At 49.8% G+C, this 18,009-nt stretch overlaps 1 protein-coding gene and 1 non-coding gene across 11 annotated transcripts in view; both read right to left on the bottom strand.

Moving 5' to 3' along the window:
* Nucleotides 1-18,009, bottom strand: part of LOC122392107 (cohesin subunit SA-2-like) — a 40,007-nt gene that overhangs the window by 834 nt on the left and 21,164 nt on the right. For 3 of the 10 annotated variants that reach the window (XM_043386636.1, XM_043386637.1, XM_043386635.1), the window contains 18 exons: nucleotides 16,296-16,426; nucleotides 14,095-14,248; nucleotides 13,603-13,751; nucleotides 12,998-13,229; nucleotides 12,503-12,630; nucleotides 11,890-12,163; nucleotides 11,184-11,396; nucleotides 10,706-10,867; nucleotides 10,129-10,317; nucleotides 9,510-9,663; nucleotides 9,190-9,323; nucleotides 8,310-8,483; nucleotides 7,917-8,125; nucleotides 7,436-7,593; nucleotides 3,908-3,979; nucleotides 2,096-2,144; nucleotides 539-622; nucleotides 21-239 (listed from right to left, as the gene is read on the bottom strand). In XM_043386636.1, the coding sequence (XP_043242571.1) occupies nucleotides 21-239; nucleotides 539-622; nucleotides 2,096-2,144; nucleotides 3,908-3,979; nucleotides 7,436-7,593; nucleotides 7,917-8,125; nucleotides 8,310-8,483; nucleotides 9,190-9,323; nucleotides 9,510-9,663; nucleotides 10,129-10,317; nucleotides 10,706-10,867; nucleotides 11,184-11,396; nucleotides 11,890-12,163; nucleotides 12,503-12,630; nucleotides 12,998-13,229; nucleotides 13,603-13,751; nucleotides 14,095-14,248; nucleotides 16,296-16,426 (2,885 nt within the window). Of the gene's footprint in view, nucleotides 1-20; nucleotides 240-538; nucleotides 623-1,204; nucleotides 1,742-2,095; nucleotides 2,145-3,907; nucleotides 3,980-7,435; nucleotides 7,594-7,916; nucleotides 8,126-8,309; nucleotides 8,484-9,189; nucleotides 9,324-9,509; nucleotides 9,664-10,128; nucleotides 10,318-10,705; nucleotides 10,868-11,183; nucleotides 11,397-11,889; nucleotides 12,164-12,502; nucleotides 12,631-12,997; nucleotides 13,230-13,602; nucleotides 13,752-14,094; nucleotides 14,249-16,295; nucleotides 16,427-18,009 lie in introns of those variants that run through there. The other 7 variants (XM_043386639.1, XM_043386640.1, XM_043386638.1 and 4 more) reach the window with 3 other exon arrangements.
* On the bottom strand, nucleotides 8,998-9,070 carry Trnat-ugu. Its single transcript has one exon. It is a non-coding gene; the product is annotated as a tRNA-Thr (tRNA).

Raw genomic sequence — 18,009 nt, 5'->3', positions numbered from 1 at the left:
AAGCAAACCCCAGAACTCACCCGGCCAGGTGCGGTGTGCTCATCTCCTCAGTCGACTCAAACATCTCAATGATCTGCGACTGTGCGGCCGTCAGGGACCGGGCCGGACTGGCGCCCACGCCGCGTGGACTGGCCGAGCCGCGCAGGGCGACGGCTCGCAGTCGGGCCGAGAGCTCCGGGGTGCCCGCCGACCGGCGGCGGCCGGCGCCGCGGCGCTGCGGCGTTACACGAACGTCCAGACTAAGGGGGAGAGGGGTGAAGTGAGCCCGGTACTGCACGTAACTGGATGGTGTGCGGCGTGGCCAATTGAACAAATAGTAAAATTCAAAAATATTAAATAACAAAGCGTCGTTCGTGACTTTTTCATTCATTTTAACTACAAAATTGGAAAAAAACTTTCGATTTTCTCACCAATTGGTGGTTACCCACACCCAACGAATGATTTTATAAAACATAGAGCCGCGCTAACTGACCCAATATTTTCGACCCTCAAATGAGTTTTAATCACTAATTCGCTTAGCTGTCAATCTCATTCTCACCTGACTTTCCGTCGTTTAGGAGTACGCCCGCCGGCGGACGGCGTCCTACGACCCGCCGACGTGCTGCGCCGCCGTCGCCGGCCTCTGGTGTAGTCGCGGGGGAGTACACACGGACAGGTCAGGACAGGACTGGGAGGTCGGAACACCGGAGAGTCGCATTGACTGGGGTGCAGATAGCGACGGTAGAATATACGGCAAGACAACCGCAGCATGGGCATCCCTTCGTCGTTATCCCCACCATGGAACATGAAACTATGGCTTGGTTTTAGCCTACCAGTTCTTTGTCTATTCCACCGCTAAATATTTTCGTTTCGCTTTTAGTAGGAAAGTGCGTGCTCGATACATTTCGGCCGGACGCCGAGTATCAGATAAGTGAAATAACAGATCTGTGAACAAAAAAGAAGAAGATTAAAGCGAAGACTAAATGAGTCGTGTACAATGTACATGACACATACGAATTATTTTACAGCATCATAATATCCAAATCGTTTTGAATTGCCCATATGAAAACAAAGACAATTTCGATCAGCATAAACTGCGACTACAAAGCAAGCCGAAATAAAGAAAAGGCCAACAACTAAGGAGAGCAGATTAGCGCCACTACGCTTCACTCACCTTCCGGTCGAGTTTTTTTTCGCGAGTAGCTCTAGCGTACAAAGCCAGTCAGACAGCAGTGGAATATGTATTGTCAAACATTGACCGTATCTGACACCGTACATTGTCATTGTCAAACATTGACCGTATCTGACACCGTAAACCCAAGTCACTCCGTGGAAAACGGCCACCCTGCGCACCATCAGCGCGTCAAATGATAAAAAGTCTGAACATGCAGCTTACTGTTATAACCTACGCCATCCTACGCATGATTCGTGAGACACTCGTAAAAGTGAGATGTTCGAAAATGATCGGAGTTACAAACTACCGCTTTCCGGGCGAGACACGTCGCACGAACGCACGTTTAATTGTCAACAAACACGTTCACGATTCACATAAAGTCGCGTCGTTTTGAAACGTGTCCGTCACACAAGACCTTCTTGAATTTCCCAACAGATGATGCTGAACGCTACGAGATCTATTTACACGATTGAGGACCACTAACACAAGGCTCGCCAACTGTTTTCAGCGAGCTACCGCAGAATCGCATGGGCCGGAAAAGCATCTAGCACTACAGCAGAAGCAGATTGTGGCCGAGAGAAACCTCACCTGTAAACCAATCACAGTGTGAGCGATTGTCCAACCTTAGGTACTCATCGTAAGACCGATGGGCAGTGACCAATAGCAGACCGAGTAAAGCTGCAAGCGGCTTGTTGAAAACTAGCATACTGAGGCGCATACGCAGGATTCTAGCAGAGAGATGCTGCCAAATGATCGTTATCTTTTCAAAACTCCTGGCTTGAACCTCCCTTGAAAAGTTTGAGCTGGCAGAAATTCGCTGATAAGCATTATACTAAAATAGGTTTGAGACAGTCAAGAGATTAGAGGAAGAGGATATGCCAGTGAGGCGGCACTTCTACAAGAGACGCGGGCGGGCGGCTGCAGCTGCCGTGCCGTACTCACTGTTGGAAGTCGGCCTCGGATCCTCCCTCCTCCTCATCATCCAACTCGGCTGGGAAAGCAGAGAATCCATAGGTCAAGGCAGGGCAAGCGAGGACACGGAAGGACGAGAGCTCAGATGGGGAAGCAGAAAATACACGGGTCAAAGCAACAAATGTCAGGGGCGGTCAGGCCACAGTACGGAAGGGCGAGGGATCGGCTGGGGGAGCAGAAAACAGCAGGAAAATCACGCAATCTCAGGGGCGGAAGGACGATGGCTCGATTGGAGAACAGGTCAAGTTCAGATCGGGTCAGACGGACCGGTAGGTCATGTTAGACGATACTCAGGTCAAAGGAAGAAAGGGAGGAGTCACCAAGGTAGGAGTCCAGGGCAGAAAACAGCGGTAACCAAGTCTAGCAGGGCTGGAAGCATGATCGAGGGTAAGGCCAAGTAAAACGCAGGATAGCCAGACATGCATTATGATCTTTCTGGTTTGGGTACGGAAACGTCCATGGCGGTCCATCCAATGTTATGAGGGCCAATGCTGATCTAACAGGTGCGGAGGAGTCCGGCAGGATCCCAAAACCGCGGTTAGGAAGGGCAGCGGTTTGCCGTGCCAGGCCGTCGGAGGACGATCAAAATATATAGCGCACCTATTAGCAGTGAACGTCTGACACTCAAACGCAAATGCGCTCACACAAAGCAACCGATGAACCGTATGCCGGTCAAAAACCAACCAGCCCGCGTGGTATACAATAAGCCAGCCACAGCAAAACAAAGTAAAAGCGCACCCTACGTCAAGAAACAATGCACCCAACGTCAAACAAAAGTGCAATACACACTGAACCCAAACAAGGTCATACAAACAAGCTCACAAGACCGTTAGTAGGCTGCACACTTGTGAAGTGGTGGAAAGGACAATTTCCATAGGATTGTTCGACACTACTTTACCTGATGTTGGTAGCAAAACAAAGGTGTTCCAGGCAACAAAGGAGATGGCAAGGTTTGTACAGCGCGCGATGTGCATGGTGGTGGTCTTATAATACAAGTGGTATAAAATACAATGAATACACAAAAAGCAGACAGGAGGAGAGGAAAATAATTGCATCTGGAAACGTCTACACTAAATCATCTAAAACGACATGCACTACTTCAAAAAGGGTGATCAAATAATAACGAAGACCAAAACCAAGGCAGCCATCGAACAGCTAGACACTACACAAACGGAGCATATATGTAGTCCCGACATCAAATGTCGTAAAATGTAAATGCAGCACCAAGCATGCTTCCAAACCAAACAAACGATACCCATCACAAAACGACGCTCAAAAACTGACTTATTACAAACATCAACGACTGAGCTTAGTGGTCCAACTAGCTACCATGATGACGCACAGGCACGCAAACACGCACAACATCAATTGATCTGCAGTCAGCGAGCAATATGCTATCTAAGCATCTACCAGTTCCACGACACGGCGAAGTCAGCACATGACACGAGATAGAAAGAAAGAGGTGAAAATCAGGTTGAAAATCATGCCAGACACACTGAAGGGGTGACCAGACAACACATGAACGCGCCAGAGACATGGAGACCGACAAACATTGACAAAACCAGCTGTCCGGTCTGAAAATTCGGAACCAAGACGAACTGAAACAACCACTACCTAACCAATGAAACCAAACACAGGTACATATTTCGCACCGGCACAATTCGGTTTTCATGCAAACATAAGCCGGTTTTGTCTCGGCACCGGTCTCCTTCTGCCTCTGCCCGCGGCAGTGAAGTCACACAGCCGGCCAGCCTGTGGCGGCGGCTGCGGCGCGGCGCTTACCGAAGAAGTGGCTGCCAGCCCTGAGTCTGCCGCTGCGCCGGATCGGCGACCGTTCGGCCGGCAGCGGCTCGTCTGTCGGGGCCGGGGTACGTCCGTACAGCACATCGCGACGAGAGGGAGGGGTGCTAGACCATGGCCCCAAAGCCCAGACAGACAACGGCGCAACAAGGTACAGAAGACAGGGACCATCCGTCACCATGGTCCCAAAGCCCGATATATGAACACAGACAGCGAACTGAAGGGGGACGCTCCGTCACCACGATCCCAAAGCTCGCACAGACGCCCGATGTACAGAAGACAAGACAGTGAGTAGGAGAGGGACGCTCCACCACCACGGTCCCAAAGCTTGCACTGCATACGTACAGGTCTCGCGGGTTTTAGCGGTAGGTTTTACACCTAGAAAATGTAGTGTATTTCATATATCTTCGTCGTCAAGCTTTTAAGTGTTGAAGATTCGATAGACTTGTTGGTTCACAAGCCGGCCATGGCCATGATCGTGTAAAATGATCGTAGATCGATTAGTTTCTGAGATATAACCGGAAATGTAAAAGTGCAAAACCTACCGCTTAATCTCGCGAGAGCCGTACGGACCGGTTCTAACGATGCACAGAAATCAGCCACATAAATACTTCTGCCACCACAGCCCAAAGCGTCACATTTGAATAACAAATAGCCCAAACCACGATAGATAATGAAAACATATAAGGCGGAAATATGGAAAGGACGATTCACTGACATAGAAAAAAAAACAGACAAAAAAAGCAAAAAAAAAACAGCAAATAAATTAGGAAACCCCGGACGTTGAAATCACTTCAATTCACCGAATCTGGTTCGGTAAAAATAACAACTAATTGCTCTGCACAGGACGGACGGTGGCAACACATAGCAGTGACGCAAACACTAGACGACCATAACCCACCACCACAGTCCGGCCACCGTACCGGCGCCACAGCACCACACGCCGACACAGCGCTGGGACCGACATGAGGTACACATAACCCATGACCAACACAGCTCAGCACGGCGACCGAACGACCTCGGCAGTCCACCGACCGACCGACGGTCGGCCCGGCCCACAGAGTCGGCGGCGGCAGGGCCGGACCCTGCGCGGCCGAGCCCGGCTCAGTAGCCGCACATAACACACACAGCACCGCGCCGACACTCTTCCTACCGAACGGGCTCAGAAATGGACCGCCGCCACGCAACATTACACAGGCGGAGCAGACAGACACACATAACGCCGGCGGTGGTTGTCATTAGGCAATGGACACCGGCATGAGGTAATATCAGCTAGGTCGATCCATAAGACATAAATTGAACCCAACAGAAAAACGACAGGGTGAAATAATGGAAGGTGAAAGGTAAGGTTTCAACTTGATCGTCGATTAAAATACGACAGATACGGGGCTGCTGGCACCGTCGCAGAACACAAACGGCACACAGACAAACACAACTTGCACATCGAAAACTGCACGTCTATCTCCCACAAACTGCGAACAATCGTAGACGAATCTGCTTCAAGCCACGCCAGAGAAACATCGAGGGCAGAAAATAAGCGAACAGTCACACACCGTCAGAGAGAGAAAAAATGACTGAACCAGGGTGGGATTATTTCACTGTATAATTATACAATATGCATATGTATATGTTGTTTGTTATAGATGGTGCAAAAAAAAAACATCACCGATTCCAACGCAACTCATGAAAAAAAAACAGAACAACCAAGACCTTACGAAACCACCAGGTAAAAATCTCCCACACACCGCAGTAATTCCATCAGAAACTCAGAAAGCGCACACCCCAGGTTAGGGTGAAGTCGTATAAGAGTACGCACTTAGTGGATTTTTTGCTCTCATTTGTTTAATATTTGAAAGAAAGAAATCGCATATAGGGAATATTAAACTTCACTGAATTAGCCATCAACCCATGGGGCAACGATCCTTCAGCGTAAATGGAAGTGGTCTAAAACTGAAATTTTCTGAACCGCTGCAGTTGCGTACTCTTACCATATGGGGTGTGTAAGAGTACGCACGCCAGGCGGGTGGAGTACGCAAGCATATGAACACACATCTATGCAGCTTGTACTGCCCAAATGCTTAACTTCAAACTCAGAAGGCATTTAAGTTAATTCTAGTATCCAAAAAGAAAAACATAAAACAAATCTTTCAAGTCTATAAATCAGGAAATAATCATGTCGTGTGTTTCTAAGAAAAATGCACAATCAAAAGGGAGAATAACTCGTATTTGGAAGAATTTCGGGTACGCATCTGCATCACAGTGCTCCATTGATGATATACCTACAAAACAAACGTCATCGAGCGATAGATTAATAATTTTATATTTCTGTATATTCGATTTAATGTATAATTCTGCGTACTCTTACCCTCCTGAACAGTGCGTCCTCTTACCGTACATGCAATTCGCTCACAAAACAACCCCGAAACGTTGTGCAAAACTTCGCAAACAGAATATTGCACTGCACAGTATTTCCCAAGATAACCTCACAAGTTTCCCACAACAATCACGGAAATGTACCTTATCTCAACTGCCAAGTATCAAAATTATTGTACCATACCAAAATAATATCATAACGCTCGAAAATAATATTCATCGCCTTAAACTCAACAGCGTCGCCGCTCAACGCCCACGTTCCGTTGGTGACAAGCACGCACTGGCGGCTTCATGTTACTTCATGAACTCGACAAACCCGCGTTGTTAAGCAACCGAAACAGCTGATGCGTACTCTTATCGCCCGCGTACTCTTACCCGCCCTTACCCTACCTGCAGAGTCCCAAAACATCGGGCTCGCGCTTGATCGAACCGAAAACGAACCATCTGCAGAAAAGGAGTTGGACGACTAAAACAACTCCGACAGAGATAGGTACTGAACGTTTTCAGGCGACTCAAGTATTAATTGTTTGTATGTAATGCAAATGTTGCATTGTCTTTGCAGTTTGCATAATACTATTGCGGATGTGATTAAATGACAACCACGATTCAGCATGTGTTGCAGCTGACGAAATCCATTAGCGCTTTACGTTAGCTGCTCGCTGTCATAATTGCTGATCCAAAGTCATCAATGCATAGTGCATACTTATTTCAAACAGTTTATCAAATCACTTTTAACGAAATGTTTCTAGCAAAACATCCTTTATTATCAAAAATCTGCAAAACTGTCGGCATGACAGCCACGTTTCACTCAAAATAATTTGAAGGAAATTGAAGCGAAAGCTAAAAACAGTTATCAGCACAATGTCTCCAAGAAATGATAGAAGATTACGGTAGATAATCTAAGGTAGTCTAATCAAAGGTAAAGTAGTGAAATAAAGAGGTGGACAAAAAAAACGCTAAATCATATTCGTGGCAGCCGTGTAGCTTGTAGGGCTTTGGGTGTCCTGACTGCGGAGGTCACTGCCGCACAAAAGGTACAATAACAGATCACTCGGACTTTATCTTACCCAGCTGGGAGTCTATAAATGCACCAGTGCCCCCCCCCCCAACCCCTTCCCCACGTCCCCACCCACTCACCGTCGCGGCGGCGGCGGGTGTAGGCGCGCTTGCTGGTGACGATCGGCTGGTCTGTCTCGCCCTGCAGTAGCGAGTTGCGGTACATGAGCAGCGGTTGCCAGTCCTCACCACGAGACGACGGCATACCCGCCGCGATCCGACGGTCCAGGTAGTTGAGCCTGTGGAGATGTGGTGGATGAAGTCAGATAAAGCCACAGCGGCCCTGTGAGGGTATCAGTGTAGTTACGTTGGCATGTCAAACTGAAACGGCTGTGACACCTTACCAGTCTATGTCACTGTCGATGACAAATGATCACAATGGATGGATGACAACACCGATGTGGAATGGATGATGAGATTACAAACGGACAGTCTCACCAAGTTTTTAGAACCGCAACCGCAAGTTAGATGACAGACGGATGGTGGCCAAAGATCCCCAATTCCTGCATACTCTTGCCTTCCCATCTATCTCCAACCCTCCACCCCACCCCCACCTACTCACACGAGGCGCTTGTCCTGTCGGAGCAGCTTGTTGGTGAACTCCACCATGACCTCCAGGAAGGCAATGTTGGGCGGCGGCCCGGTCGGGTCGGCCGGGTTCTCCAGAGGGTCCACGGCGAAACGGATCCCCTCGCGGTGCAGAGACGTGATGGCCTCGCGGTTCTTGAGCGCGTCCAGACCGAATGATAGTGCGAACCGCTTGGCCAATTCCTAAGGGAGAGAAAAGGCAGCGGTGTCATTCCGAAACTGTGAGGGAACGGGAAACAGGTGGTGAGCAGACAACCATCAGTTGCAACCATAAAATATAGATGAAATACCAGAGCCTGGAACACAGCCATTGTATCATACCATACCGCCAGTCAGACCCGCCCCTGCACCCAATATTTTACAATACCTTGAGCGAGATGAACTCGTCTCCTGCGCGGTTGATGCGCGCCTGCGGGTGGCTGGTGAGAGACTCGAACAGCGTCTGCAGCGAGAGCGCCATGGTGCGCGCGCAGTTCACCTTGTTGATCTCGCGCGCCTTGCCCAGCGTGGCCTTGATGATGTCACCGTAGTTGTTGTAGAACTGAGGGGACAAGATGTGGATTGTAAGATATATTTACGTGAGCATGCGAGGTGTGGGCCTTTTCGATGACCTATTGACGTTGCTTCTGGTAAGCTATACTAAAAAGGACGTCGTATCGTCGAGCCCTAAAACTCACAATGCATAATTATTGGCCTCACAATATAATTGAAAGGAACGTTTCTAGATAGCTGTATCACGCAATTGTTCAGCTGCTCTGCTGCCTTCTCCACTTCACTAAAATGCTGGACATACCATAACCGACCACAGGATTGGGAAGGAAAGGCGGGAGGAGGTCTATGGAATATACTCTAGAACCACTGAGCCTCACTCAGCTGATTATCATTGGTAGGTATTTACTGTAGATGACCATGTCACTGATGTGGACACTGGACAGACCCCAGTCCCCAACACTTGACCCCCAGGGGCAGTTTGAGCGGGGGACGCGCTCCACAGCATTTCAACGGGCCTCCTCGGCCCAGTGACGCAGTATTTTAAAACTGCCACAATGCAGCACTGCCCCCCAGGAGAAGCGAACTCCCGACCCCTGGTTTACAAGACCAGTGCTCTAACCGCTGAGCTATGAGGGCGTCCAATTGCAGAAATATCGCTTAGATCAAATAATATACGTTAATCCACTCTTCCGAGGTGCGCAGAAGCTATTGCGCAAAGTAACAACAGTTAACTGGACTGACGCAGCGGCACTTACCCGAACGTAGTGCTTGAAGACGTCGGCGGCCGCCTTGGTTGGCATCACGTTGTAGACAATGAGTTTGCAGAACGAGGCGAGGAAGTTGCGCCTCTTGTGCAGCTCCTCAATCTTGGTGTGCTCGTCCTGCTCCTCTGTGGGTCAGAGGTCAAGGGTCACGGCTGGCTAGAGGTTAAGCTGCATGGGTTAGAAAGCATAGGAGAAAGACCGTAAGACTGAAGATAGCTTGGCTAGATTGTTACTTAGGGCAGACTGAAGTGATAACCTGGTCGATTGTGATGGCACATCAACCATCATACACCATCTCTCCATTCTCTTACCGTCATCATCGTCGACGAAGACGTAGGTCTGTATGAAGTCGTTGAGCATGCCCTGCATGGTGCGGTCGGGAGTGTAGACCAGCGACTTGAGGTGCGCGTTCGATGCCAGCTGGCTGGAGAATACGATCAGCAGGTCGCAGATGGAGATGTAAGACTGCGGACGATAGAGAATATCGAGGGTGAGTGCGCCAGTGGTGTCTGGTAATGCTGTTAGATGGGACGACACTACAGTAAAAGAAAGGTACATGACCTAAGAGCATCATTCCAACAGTATGAGCATGATTCCCCGTAAACCCAAGGAGTAAGAACGCATGGTTCAAACAGTAAAACGACAGCTCTCTCACCCGTCCCTATGAACTCTGTACCAAATTCAGCATCACTGCTTCCTCACTTCAGTGCGATGACCTATCACATCAACTTCTTTGTTTCAACAAGATCAGCCTCTCACCTTCTCTCTGAACTGTGTTAACTTCCGTAGAACTAGCTCTCACCTCCCTCCCTGAACTGTAAAACTAGACTCTCACAAGTCACAGCACTGTCGTGTGACCGGACGCTCACCTCCTCCCTAAACTGTGCGATTAGACCCTCACAGCAGTGTCGTGTGACCGGACAGCCTCACCTCCTCCCTGAACTGGTTGACGGGACTGCTGGAGACCAGCTGCTGCGCCGTCTCCATGTAGGCGGCCAGTCGGCGCTGCAGCGTCTCCACCTCCTGACTGTTGGTGCTCAGAGAATCGGACGTCTCCTCCACGTGGTGCAGGTCCCACATGATGCCGAACATGCACGCAGAGATGCAGTGGCGCGTCGCCTGACGACCGAGAGATGGTAATAGAAGTGGTAATGGCGAGCAAACGATGTGATACGTCTATAATATGTTCTTCATCAGTGGAAAACGGGGTGGCTGAGCCGCATCTCGCTTTGACGCTTATTTATATCTCTGGCCATAAAAAATGTGTTAATTGAGCACCTAAATTCTTAAATTATTTTTGGGCATATCAAATAATACCTAGGCAAAACTAGCCAGCTGCAAACAGCATGCCTTAAAGTTTCATAGTACCGAGTTCGATAAGAAGAGCTGCACTCAACCCAATATCCTAGCCAGATCACCCCATCCGATCGTTCCACTCTACCCTTAGCAAGGTGTCGGCCGCAATCCCCGGCTCGCCATCCCCGACGGCGCGCTGCTCAATGCTCACCTCCTCGGGCAGTGTGGACGAGCCGTCCTTGGCCTCCTCGACGATCCTGAACAGGCCGTCCCAGATGTTCCACAGGCCCAGGTTATGGCACGACGAGAAGATGGCCACCTTCTTCAGACTGCTCGTCAGCGCGAATATCTCGTCCTCGTTTGGCTCCTCCTCCTGGGGAAGGCGAGAAGGACGGGGGACGTGAGGGTTGTGATACGAAGAGTTAACACTTATCCGAAAAAGCTCATGAGTCCCAGCAATGTGGAGCGCGTTGCCCGTGCCAGAAAAGCAGCCCACTGGTACTGGCATTTGGCAGCATGGGCGAGTTCATTCTAGAAAATTACTTCCTACTCATCCGCCTATATATTCTCCCCCGAGTCCTCTCCTCGACATAATTCCTCCTATCACACGCAAGCTACTCGTCAGCTTCCACACCATCCACTCCCTCTCCCTTTCCCCTCACTCTCCCTTTTCCTGCCGCCCGCCTCACCCCAGCCACCAGCGAGCTGTAGTCGTCCATCGCCTCCTTGTACTTGTTGACGATCATGTCGATCACGGTGCCGCGCGCCACGTTGCACCGGCTGTGGATAGCGTTGTTCTCCTGGCACAGCAGCTCCAGCGTCTTGGCACACGTGTCCAGCACGTCACGGTCCGTGTGCTTGTCGACTATCTCCTGACACAGCTTCAGAAGGCCGTCCAGGTTCTGTAACAGGGCGGAGGGGGGAGGGTTAGCGGCTGACCGTGGTCTACTGACACTTCTACAGAAGACATCCAGGTTTTACAGTGGAGAAAGGAGCAAAGATAAGGCCGGCTAGTCAGTCAAGATGTTACGACTTTTACAGCACAGCAATTATCCAACCTACGATCCACGGAATGCTAGGCGTAAAACATGTCCCAAGCGGCGACTGGAAGCGGTGGTCGCCGTGAGAAATTAACAAACAATGACATTGAGCACGTCCATCAGCTCGTCACAAAAGCTAGATTAGAAGCTTATTGTAAGTGATGACACATCATACGCGGGTGCTATAACAGTACAAAAAGCGGTAATTCACAACATATTAGACGGCACTTCGCAATACACTACTTCGCTGCATAGAAATTAAGTCGTCAAATAATGCCGAAAGCACTTTCGTGCAAACCCCTAGCACCACTTCAAATCATTCACGCCTTCCTCGCTTCGCCTATCCCATCCCTACCTTCTCCTGCCGCGACGTGGTGTAGATCTCCAGCTCAAAGTACTGCGGGATGGTCATCAGATTGGCCACCTTCTCCGGGTCGGCGATGTACTTGGCCAGCAGCGTGGGCAGCGTCGTGATGAAGTGCTCAGTCAGCTTGGCCCGGTCATCGAACACCTGCTTGGCCTCGCGCGCCGAGAGCACCTTGCGGATGGGTCCGCGGCCCACCGGAGGCTCGCCGGTGGCCGACTGTTTGATGGCGCACACCATGATCTCGATGAGCGAGTTCTCCTGCCTGTGAGGCGGGTCAGCAGTGTTAGATCATGGAGGAATACGTACGTGATTGATGTTACGGGTAATACGCTGACACCAATAAATGAATGTAGAGTGAGGTGGGTTCGGATTAAAAAGACTAAAGAGGACTAGAAAGCCAAATAGGAAAATTATTAATAGATCAAAATAATGTCATCGAACAAGACAAAAATCCTTATAATTTTGCATACTAGCGCCGAGTCGTTTCACAGAGAATTCAGTAGTGTGATTATGCAATTCACATCGAGCTGCAATAGAGAATCGACAGCCCCTTCCCCACCCCACCCATGGGACTCCATCCACGTCACGCCCAAGCCCTGACCTGTCGTCGAGCGGCTCCTCCATGGCACCGGGCTCCTCGATCAGCAGGTCGGTCATACACTCCCAGTCCTTGATCATGGCGTTCGACTCGATCAGGCTGTCCACCAGATAGGCGCCGTGCTCGTGCAGCTGCACGACGGGTGGGTGCGGGTTAGGTCAGGTCAGCGTGATAACCAAGAGGGCACGGATAAGTGTAGGAGTTTGCCGAAAAGTGACCGATATATTGCTTCACAAATCGCTCAATTAGACACTACGCATGTATCGATCGACATTCGGATCCAAGATGCTGTGACTCCGTATGCGTGTTGTGTAATTGTAAAGGTATACCTATGTTTAAGTTACTGTATCCGCGACACGCGATCACTTATTTCCTTTCCCTATCACGTGTCGATAAATAACACAAATCAACCATACACTACACCCACATCTCATACCTCATTAGCCCACTCTCTACACTATCTCCTCTCCTCCCATCCCCTTCTCTCCCTCTCCTCACCTCCGACTCGATGAAGAACTGCACCAGATCCCTGATGAGCGGCGTGTTTGGCCGGCGCCGCTTTCCGCGCTTGGTGCGCAGGCTGTCCGGGGGCACCTCGTCAGGGATGAACGGTATGAAGAGTCGCTCGTTGAGGAACTCGCCGGCCGCCTGCGCCACGGCCCGGTGAGACGAGTAGACCAGCTCGTACACGTGCTCGCAGTCCTTGTCTGAGAGGATGTCGCGGTGGTATCTGGCGATGGAACGGCAGAGTCAGTGGCAGTGAGAGCCAAAGAGACAGGAAAGTTAGTCAGTCAGTGTCACAGAACAACGTAAAAATGTCAAGTAAATATCCATTAAGGTCCCCCGAGTTGCAATTCACTGTGAAGAGGTGTGAACTGAAAGGATTTGCGCACGAGTTGCACGCAAAAGCAAAACAATTTACTGGCAGACTCAAACGGAAGAATAATTAACGTGAGCTGTGAGATAATGTGAGCCTGTAAGCAGTCGCTAATCCCAGGACCATCGACAAAATAAAACATTTCAATTTTCCAAAAAATATTTCCAAAACATTTTGTCAACGTTTCCCACAGGGTTCTCGGCTTCCCGACACCACCGCGACTCACTTGAGGATGCTGATGACCAGCTTGACGGCCTGCACGGCCACGTCGAACTCCTTGTCCATCGTCATTGCCACGATGCGGTCCTTGAACTTGGAGGTGAAGAGCTCCAGCTTTCCCTTCAGCTCCTCGGACGAGTAGAGCGGCTGCAACGCCTGTGAAAGTGACGTCATCAGCACGTCAGCTTACGTCGCAGCGATACAGTTCCCCCGCTTAGTTCACACCATGTGGCGAGACGTCACGGAGGAATACTAATACAGGAACTTAAAACATCTAAGAACTGGGGGTTTTCGAAGAGAATCCGAAGCGCGGTTTTACGCCGGCAGGAGTCATCCAAAAAAGACAGTAGAAAAAGTTCGTCATCAAAAACCTAAAACCTCAACCTAAATCTACATTAAACAACATAATATTTCAGAACCGACCTCATCCTCCGCGGTAAGCGCGGCAGTGACGACTTCGCCTCTCACAAGCTCTCCACTCCGCCCATCCTCGGCTCACCTGAAGGCACTTGAGTCGGACGTCTCCGACCTTGTCGTGCAGCGTCCAGCCGATGTACTTGAGGTACGAATCGTCCAGGAAGTTTTGGTGGAACTTCTTCATCCAGATGCCTATCTCGGCCATACAGATACTGCGGATCTCGGGTAACGTGTCCCTGTGGAGGCGGGGTAATAAAGGGGTAATAGGTCAGAGAAGTGATGGGAGGTTATGCTGGAAGAGGTTAAAAAGAGTAGATAAGTTATCGCGAAGGACAGCCGATACGAGACGGCTGTGAGACAGGCCTGAGAGACCCTCTATTGAGATAACAGTCTGCAACGATGCCATATTAGAAAGACGTTCAATGGAAAAAAAATTAATCTGGACATCGATTTGTTGCGTAATCTTTTTTTTTTTTGAAAATATTTTTGGTGCCCGACCCGGGCTTTTGCCGTTAGTAGCACACATTCATGCTGGGTTAGTACACTATATACACGGCAGTGGTACGAAGCGTTTTCGGCACCCGCCAAGCGGGACAGCCTTGACCGCACGCTTCCTGTCACGCACCCCAGGTGGCACCGCACTGGTGCGCACGCCGGGGCTATCCCGATTTCTCGGGCCAGGCAGGTCAGAGGGCTGCTCCGGGACATGAAGCGAGGCCGTGCCCTCGGGACATGTCACCGGACCGAAGGATCTGTTTGAAGGCGGATCGGGCCCGTGTACCTGCGGCCGGGGGCGCTGGCTGGCACAGCGTTAATCCCCACGACCGAGCGAACACTCCCCAGTTACCAGAGCTGGGCGCGTTCCTTGATTTTCGGTAGTGCGTTAGCGTTCCTGCGTTCCTCCGGCCGCGGTTAGTGCGTTCCTGGAATAGCGTTCCTCAATTTTTTTCGCTCGGTGCGTTAGCGTTCCTGCGTTCCTGCGTTCCTGCGTTCCTCCCTAAAAAATACCGCCGAACCACGCGGCGCGGGCCCAACCAAACACGGGGCGAATCGATCACAGAATACCCAGAATGGCGACGCGGGGCCGAAAAGCAACTCGACATCTCTTTTCCGAATCGAATATCTGAAATACGTTTTACCAATATCATCCGTAGGGTTTTCAACAAAAATACGACCTGCTTAAAAACAATAGTTAAGTTGAAAGATGTATCTAAGTAAAAGGTATCATATTTACTTTACACATTTAATGCCTGAAACCGAATCGAATAGTAAACATCACCACTAAATCTAAACAAGCCTTCCTCGATTCGACCGACAAGTGGCGCCTCTATCGGCAAACACACGTACTCGAGATTCAAACATTTGACACAGAGGTCATTGGCAGCAATATCCAACAACTCATCTACCTATCTGGGGGTTCTGAGTTCTTGTTACATCGGACAAGTTCTAGTTCGGGCACATTTTTTTATTTTTTTCATGGTATAGCAGGGTTCGCACTTCACAAAATGAGGAACGCTTCAAAATTTCGGGTGGTGCGTTCCTCTTACTTGCGTTCCTTTGAAAAACTTAACGTTCCTGCGTTCTTGCGTTCCTAAAAAGGCGGTGCGTACGTACGCAAGAACGCAGGAACGCACTAAAGGAACGCACTTGCCCAGCTCTGCCAGTTACTGCCATCTCCTGGGTAGGAGCCGGCCGAGGAAAACGCTGCCAGAGGTTAGCTTTGATCCAAGGACCTCCCACACCAATCGTGAACGCACTTGCCAACTGCGCCACAAGGGTGGCTTATTGCGTAATCTTGTCGACACGCTCCACCCGTGAATACACATGAAGCATGGTAGTCGCGCTAAACCGGATTAGATGAAGATAAAACTACAGTTGTCACGCACTATTGAAAGAACAAAGACAAAAGGACGTGTGCGACCGTGCGTACCAATTTGTAGGGTGACAGCGAAAATGAGCTATCACACGGCCCACCATAGTGACAACGGACAGGCTATATTACCCACATTTGTCACAGAGCATAAGCAAATGAAAACATCACTTATGAACTGACACGCCGACAAATGAAAAGTCGGGATGAAAGGAACAAGTTATGACAGGTGCCAAGGCGCGGCCCACGCCAAATGCAAACGTGCAAAAGAGTAGCTGCGGTCGATGAGCCTATTAGCAACGACGCGAAAGGACATATATTGTCGTGGTTTCACCCGACACCCACGCACTAAACACGCATTCAAAAGCGGTGGCCAAAGGACAGAACAGATGACAAAAATGACAGCTTCGTACCTGTACCGATGGACAAACACCGACTTGAACATGTAGGTCAGCATGTTCTTGATCTCGTCCATGTTCTCCTCGAGCTCCTGGCGCTTGGACATGAGCTGCTCCAGACGGTCGGGGGCGCGCTTCTCCCGCGACTGAGGGACACGATGACGGAGGAGGACATATGGTTAACCCGCGCCCCGTAGGGCTACCGGCGGACCCTACCACCCGTAGGGGGGGGGCCGTTTCGGCCCCCCCCCCCGAGATCTCGGAAATTTACCGGCCGATTTTCAAAATTCAAGCGGCGATCGATAGCCCCACCAGGGAACTACCTTGTGACCAAATTTCATTGACCTAGGTCAAACCGATGACGTCACAGGTCAGGTCAAAGGTCAGATTTTCACCGTTCACAGGCATTTCAAGAAATGTGTTGTGAAATCGAGTAAATTGGTAAGTTATTGAAAACCGTCGATGGTACATTGTTCGTCAAACACATACCTCGCTATCTGAGGTCACTGATACCAGGTCAGGTCACAGAGGTCAGGTCACTGGGGGTCACAATATGAAAGTGTCGTGCGATACATGTTTTATGGTCCATTTTACATGACAAATGCGATTATGTGGGTCAGGCAGCATTTGGAGTCAGTTTAGATTATGTTCCAGTGAAGGTCAGGTCAAGGTCAGGTCAAATTAGGTCAAATTTCAAAGTTGATATTTTTGCATAAAAAGGGTATCCATTCGATGCAGCTCGTCACGGGGAGTCCAATGGTGGTCTTTGTTTTGCCCTACGTGGTCTAGAATTGCCAAAAATTGAGTTTGAAAATTTGACGTCATCATTTTTGAACAGTTTTTTTCGCTATAACTTGGCCAAAAAAGGAGATATCGATCTGAAATTTGGTATGTAGATAGAAGACGGTAGGTACTATCACATACAGGGTGGAAAGAAAAATATGTTCTGATTTTAACAGCCCGTCACATCAAATCGAGTAGTAATATCTCAAAATGAATTAGTGCATTTGAATCACCTTTTCTGGAAGTTTTATACCTGGTGTCATTCACACTCTTTCTCGCTCCTGGGCGTCCCCCACAGCACGTGTTCTGAGTAACCTCTTTTTCGCAGAATTTAGAGATATGTGTACCGCGCAACCTCCGAGATGAATTCAGCGCACAAATCGGGTGGATTCTACGTGCGACCTTCCAAATCGTCTTCATCACGTTCGGGAGACTCTCTGGGCTCATGGCTGGCACCTGTGATTTCATTAAACCCCACAGATAAAAACCAGGGGCGTCGGGCCTGAGAAGAGGGCTGGCCATGAAATTTCGGCTTTTTTGACTGGTCACGTGCCCTCTAAAGTGTTCCTCCGGCCAGGAGAGGCCCGCTCTTTACGTGCTAGGTGGAGCCCCGTCTTTTTTGGAAACAATTACTCAGTTAAAACCTTCAGGGCTGCCACTATTTAACGCTAGAGCCTCTCCAGCACCCGAGCGTAGCGTTCCTTATTGACGGTGGCCGTGGTGCCTTTCGATGTTTCGAGGGAAACGGTCCGAATGAGCGGTAAAATCAACCCAGAACTGTCAAGTTTGGGCTTCATTCCCTCTGGGCACAACGTTATAGAGCCCTCTGCACAGTCTCACATTGACGTAATGATGTGTTATGTCCACCGCCTGTCTCATCGGACCGTTTTCCCTCGAAACATCGAAAGGCACCACGGTCACCGTCAACAAGGAACGCTACGCTCGG

Source organism: Amphibalanus amphitrite, unplaced genomic scaffold (genome assembly GCF_019059575.1).
Source record: "Amphibalanus amphitrite isolate SeventyFive unplaced genomic scaffold, NRLGWU_Aamphi_draft 000469F_arrow, whole genome shotgun sequence".
Classification (NCBI taxonomy): Eukaryota; Metazoa; Arthropoda; class Thecostraca; order Balanomorpha; family Balanidae; genus Amphibalanus; species Amphibalanus amphitrite.
This window is presented reverse-complemented; position numbering and strand designations above follow the sequence as displayed.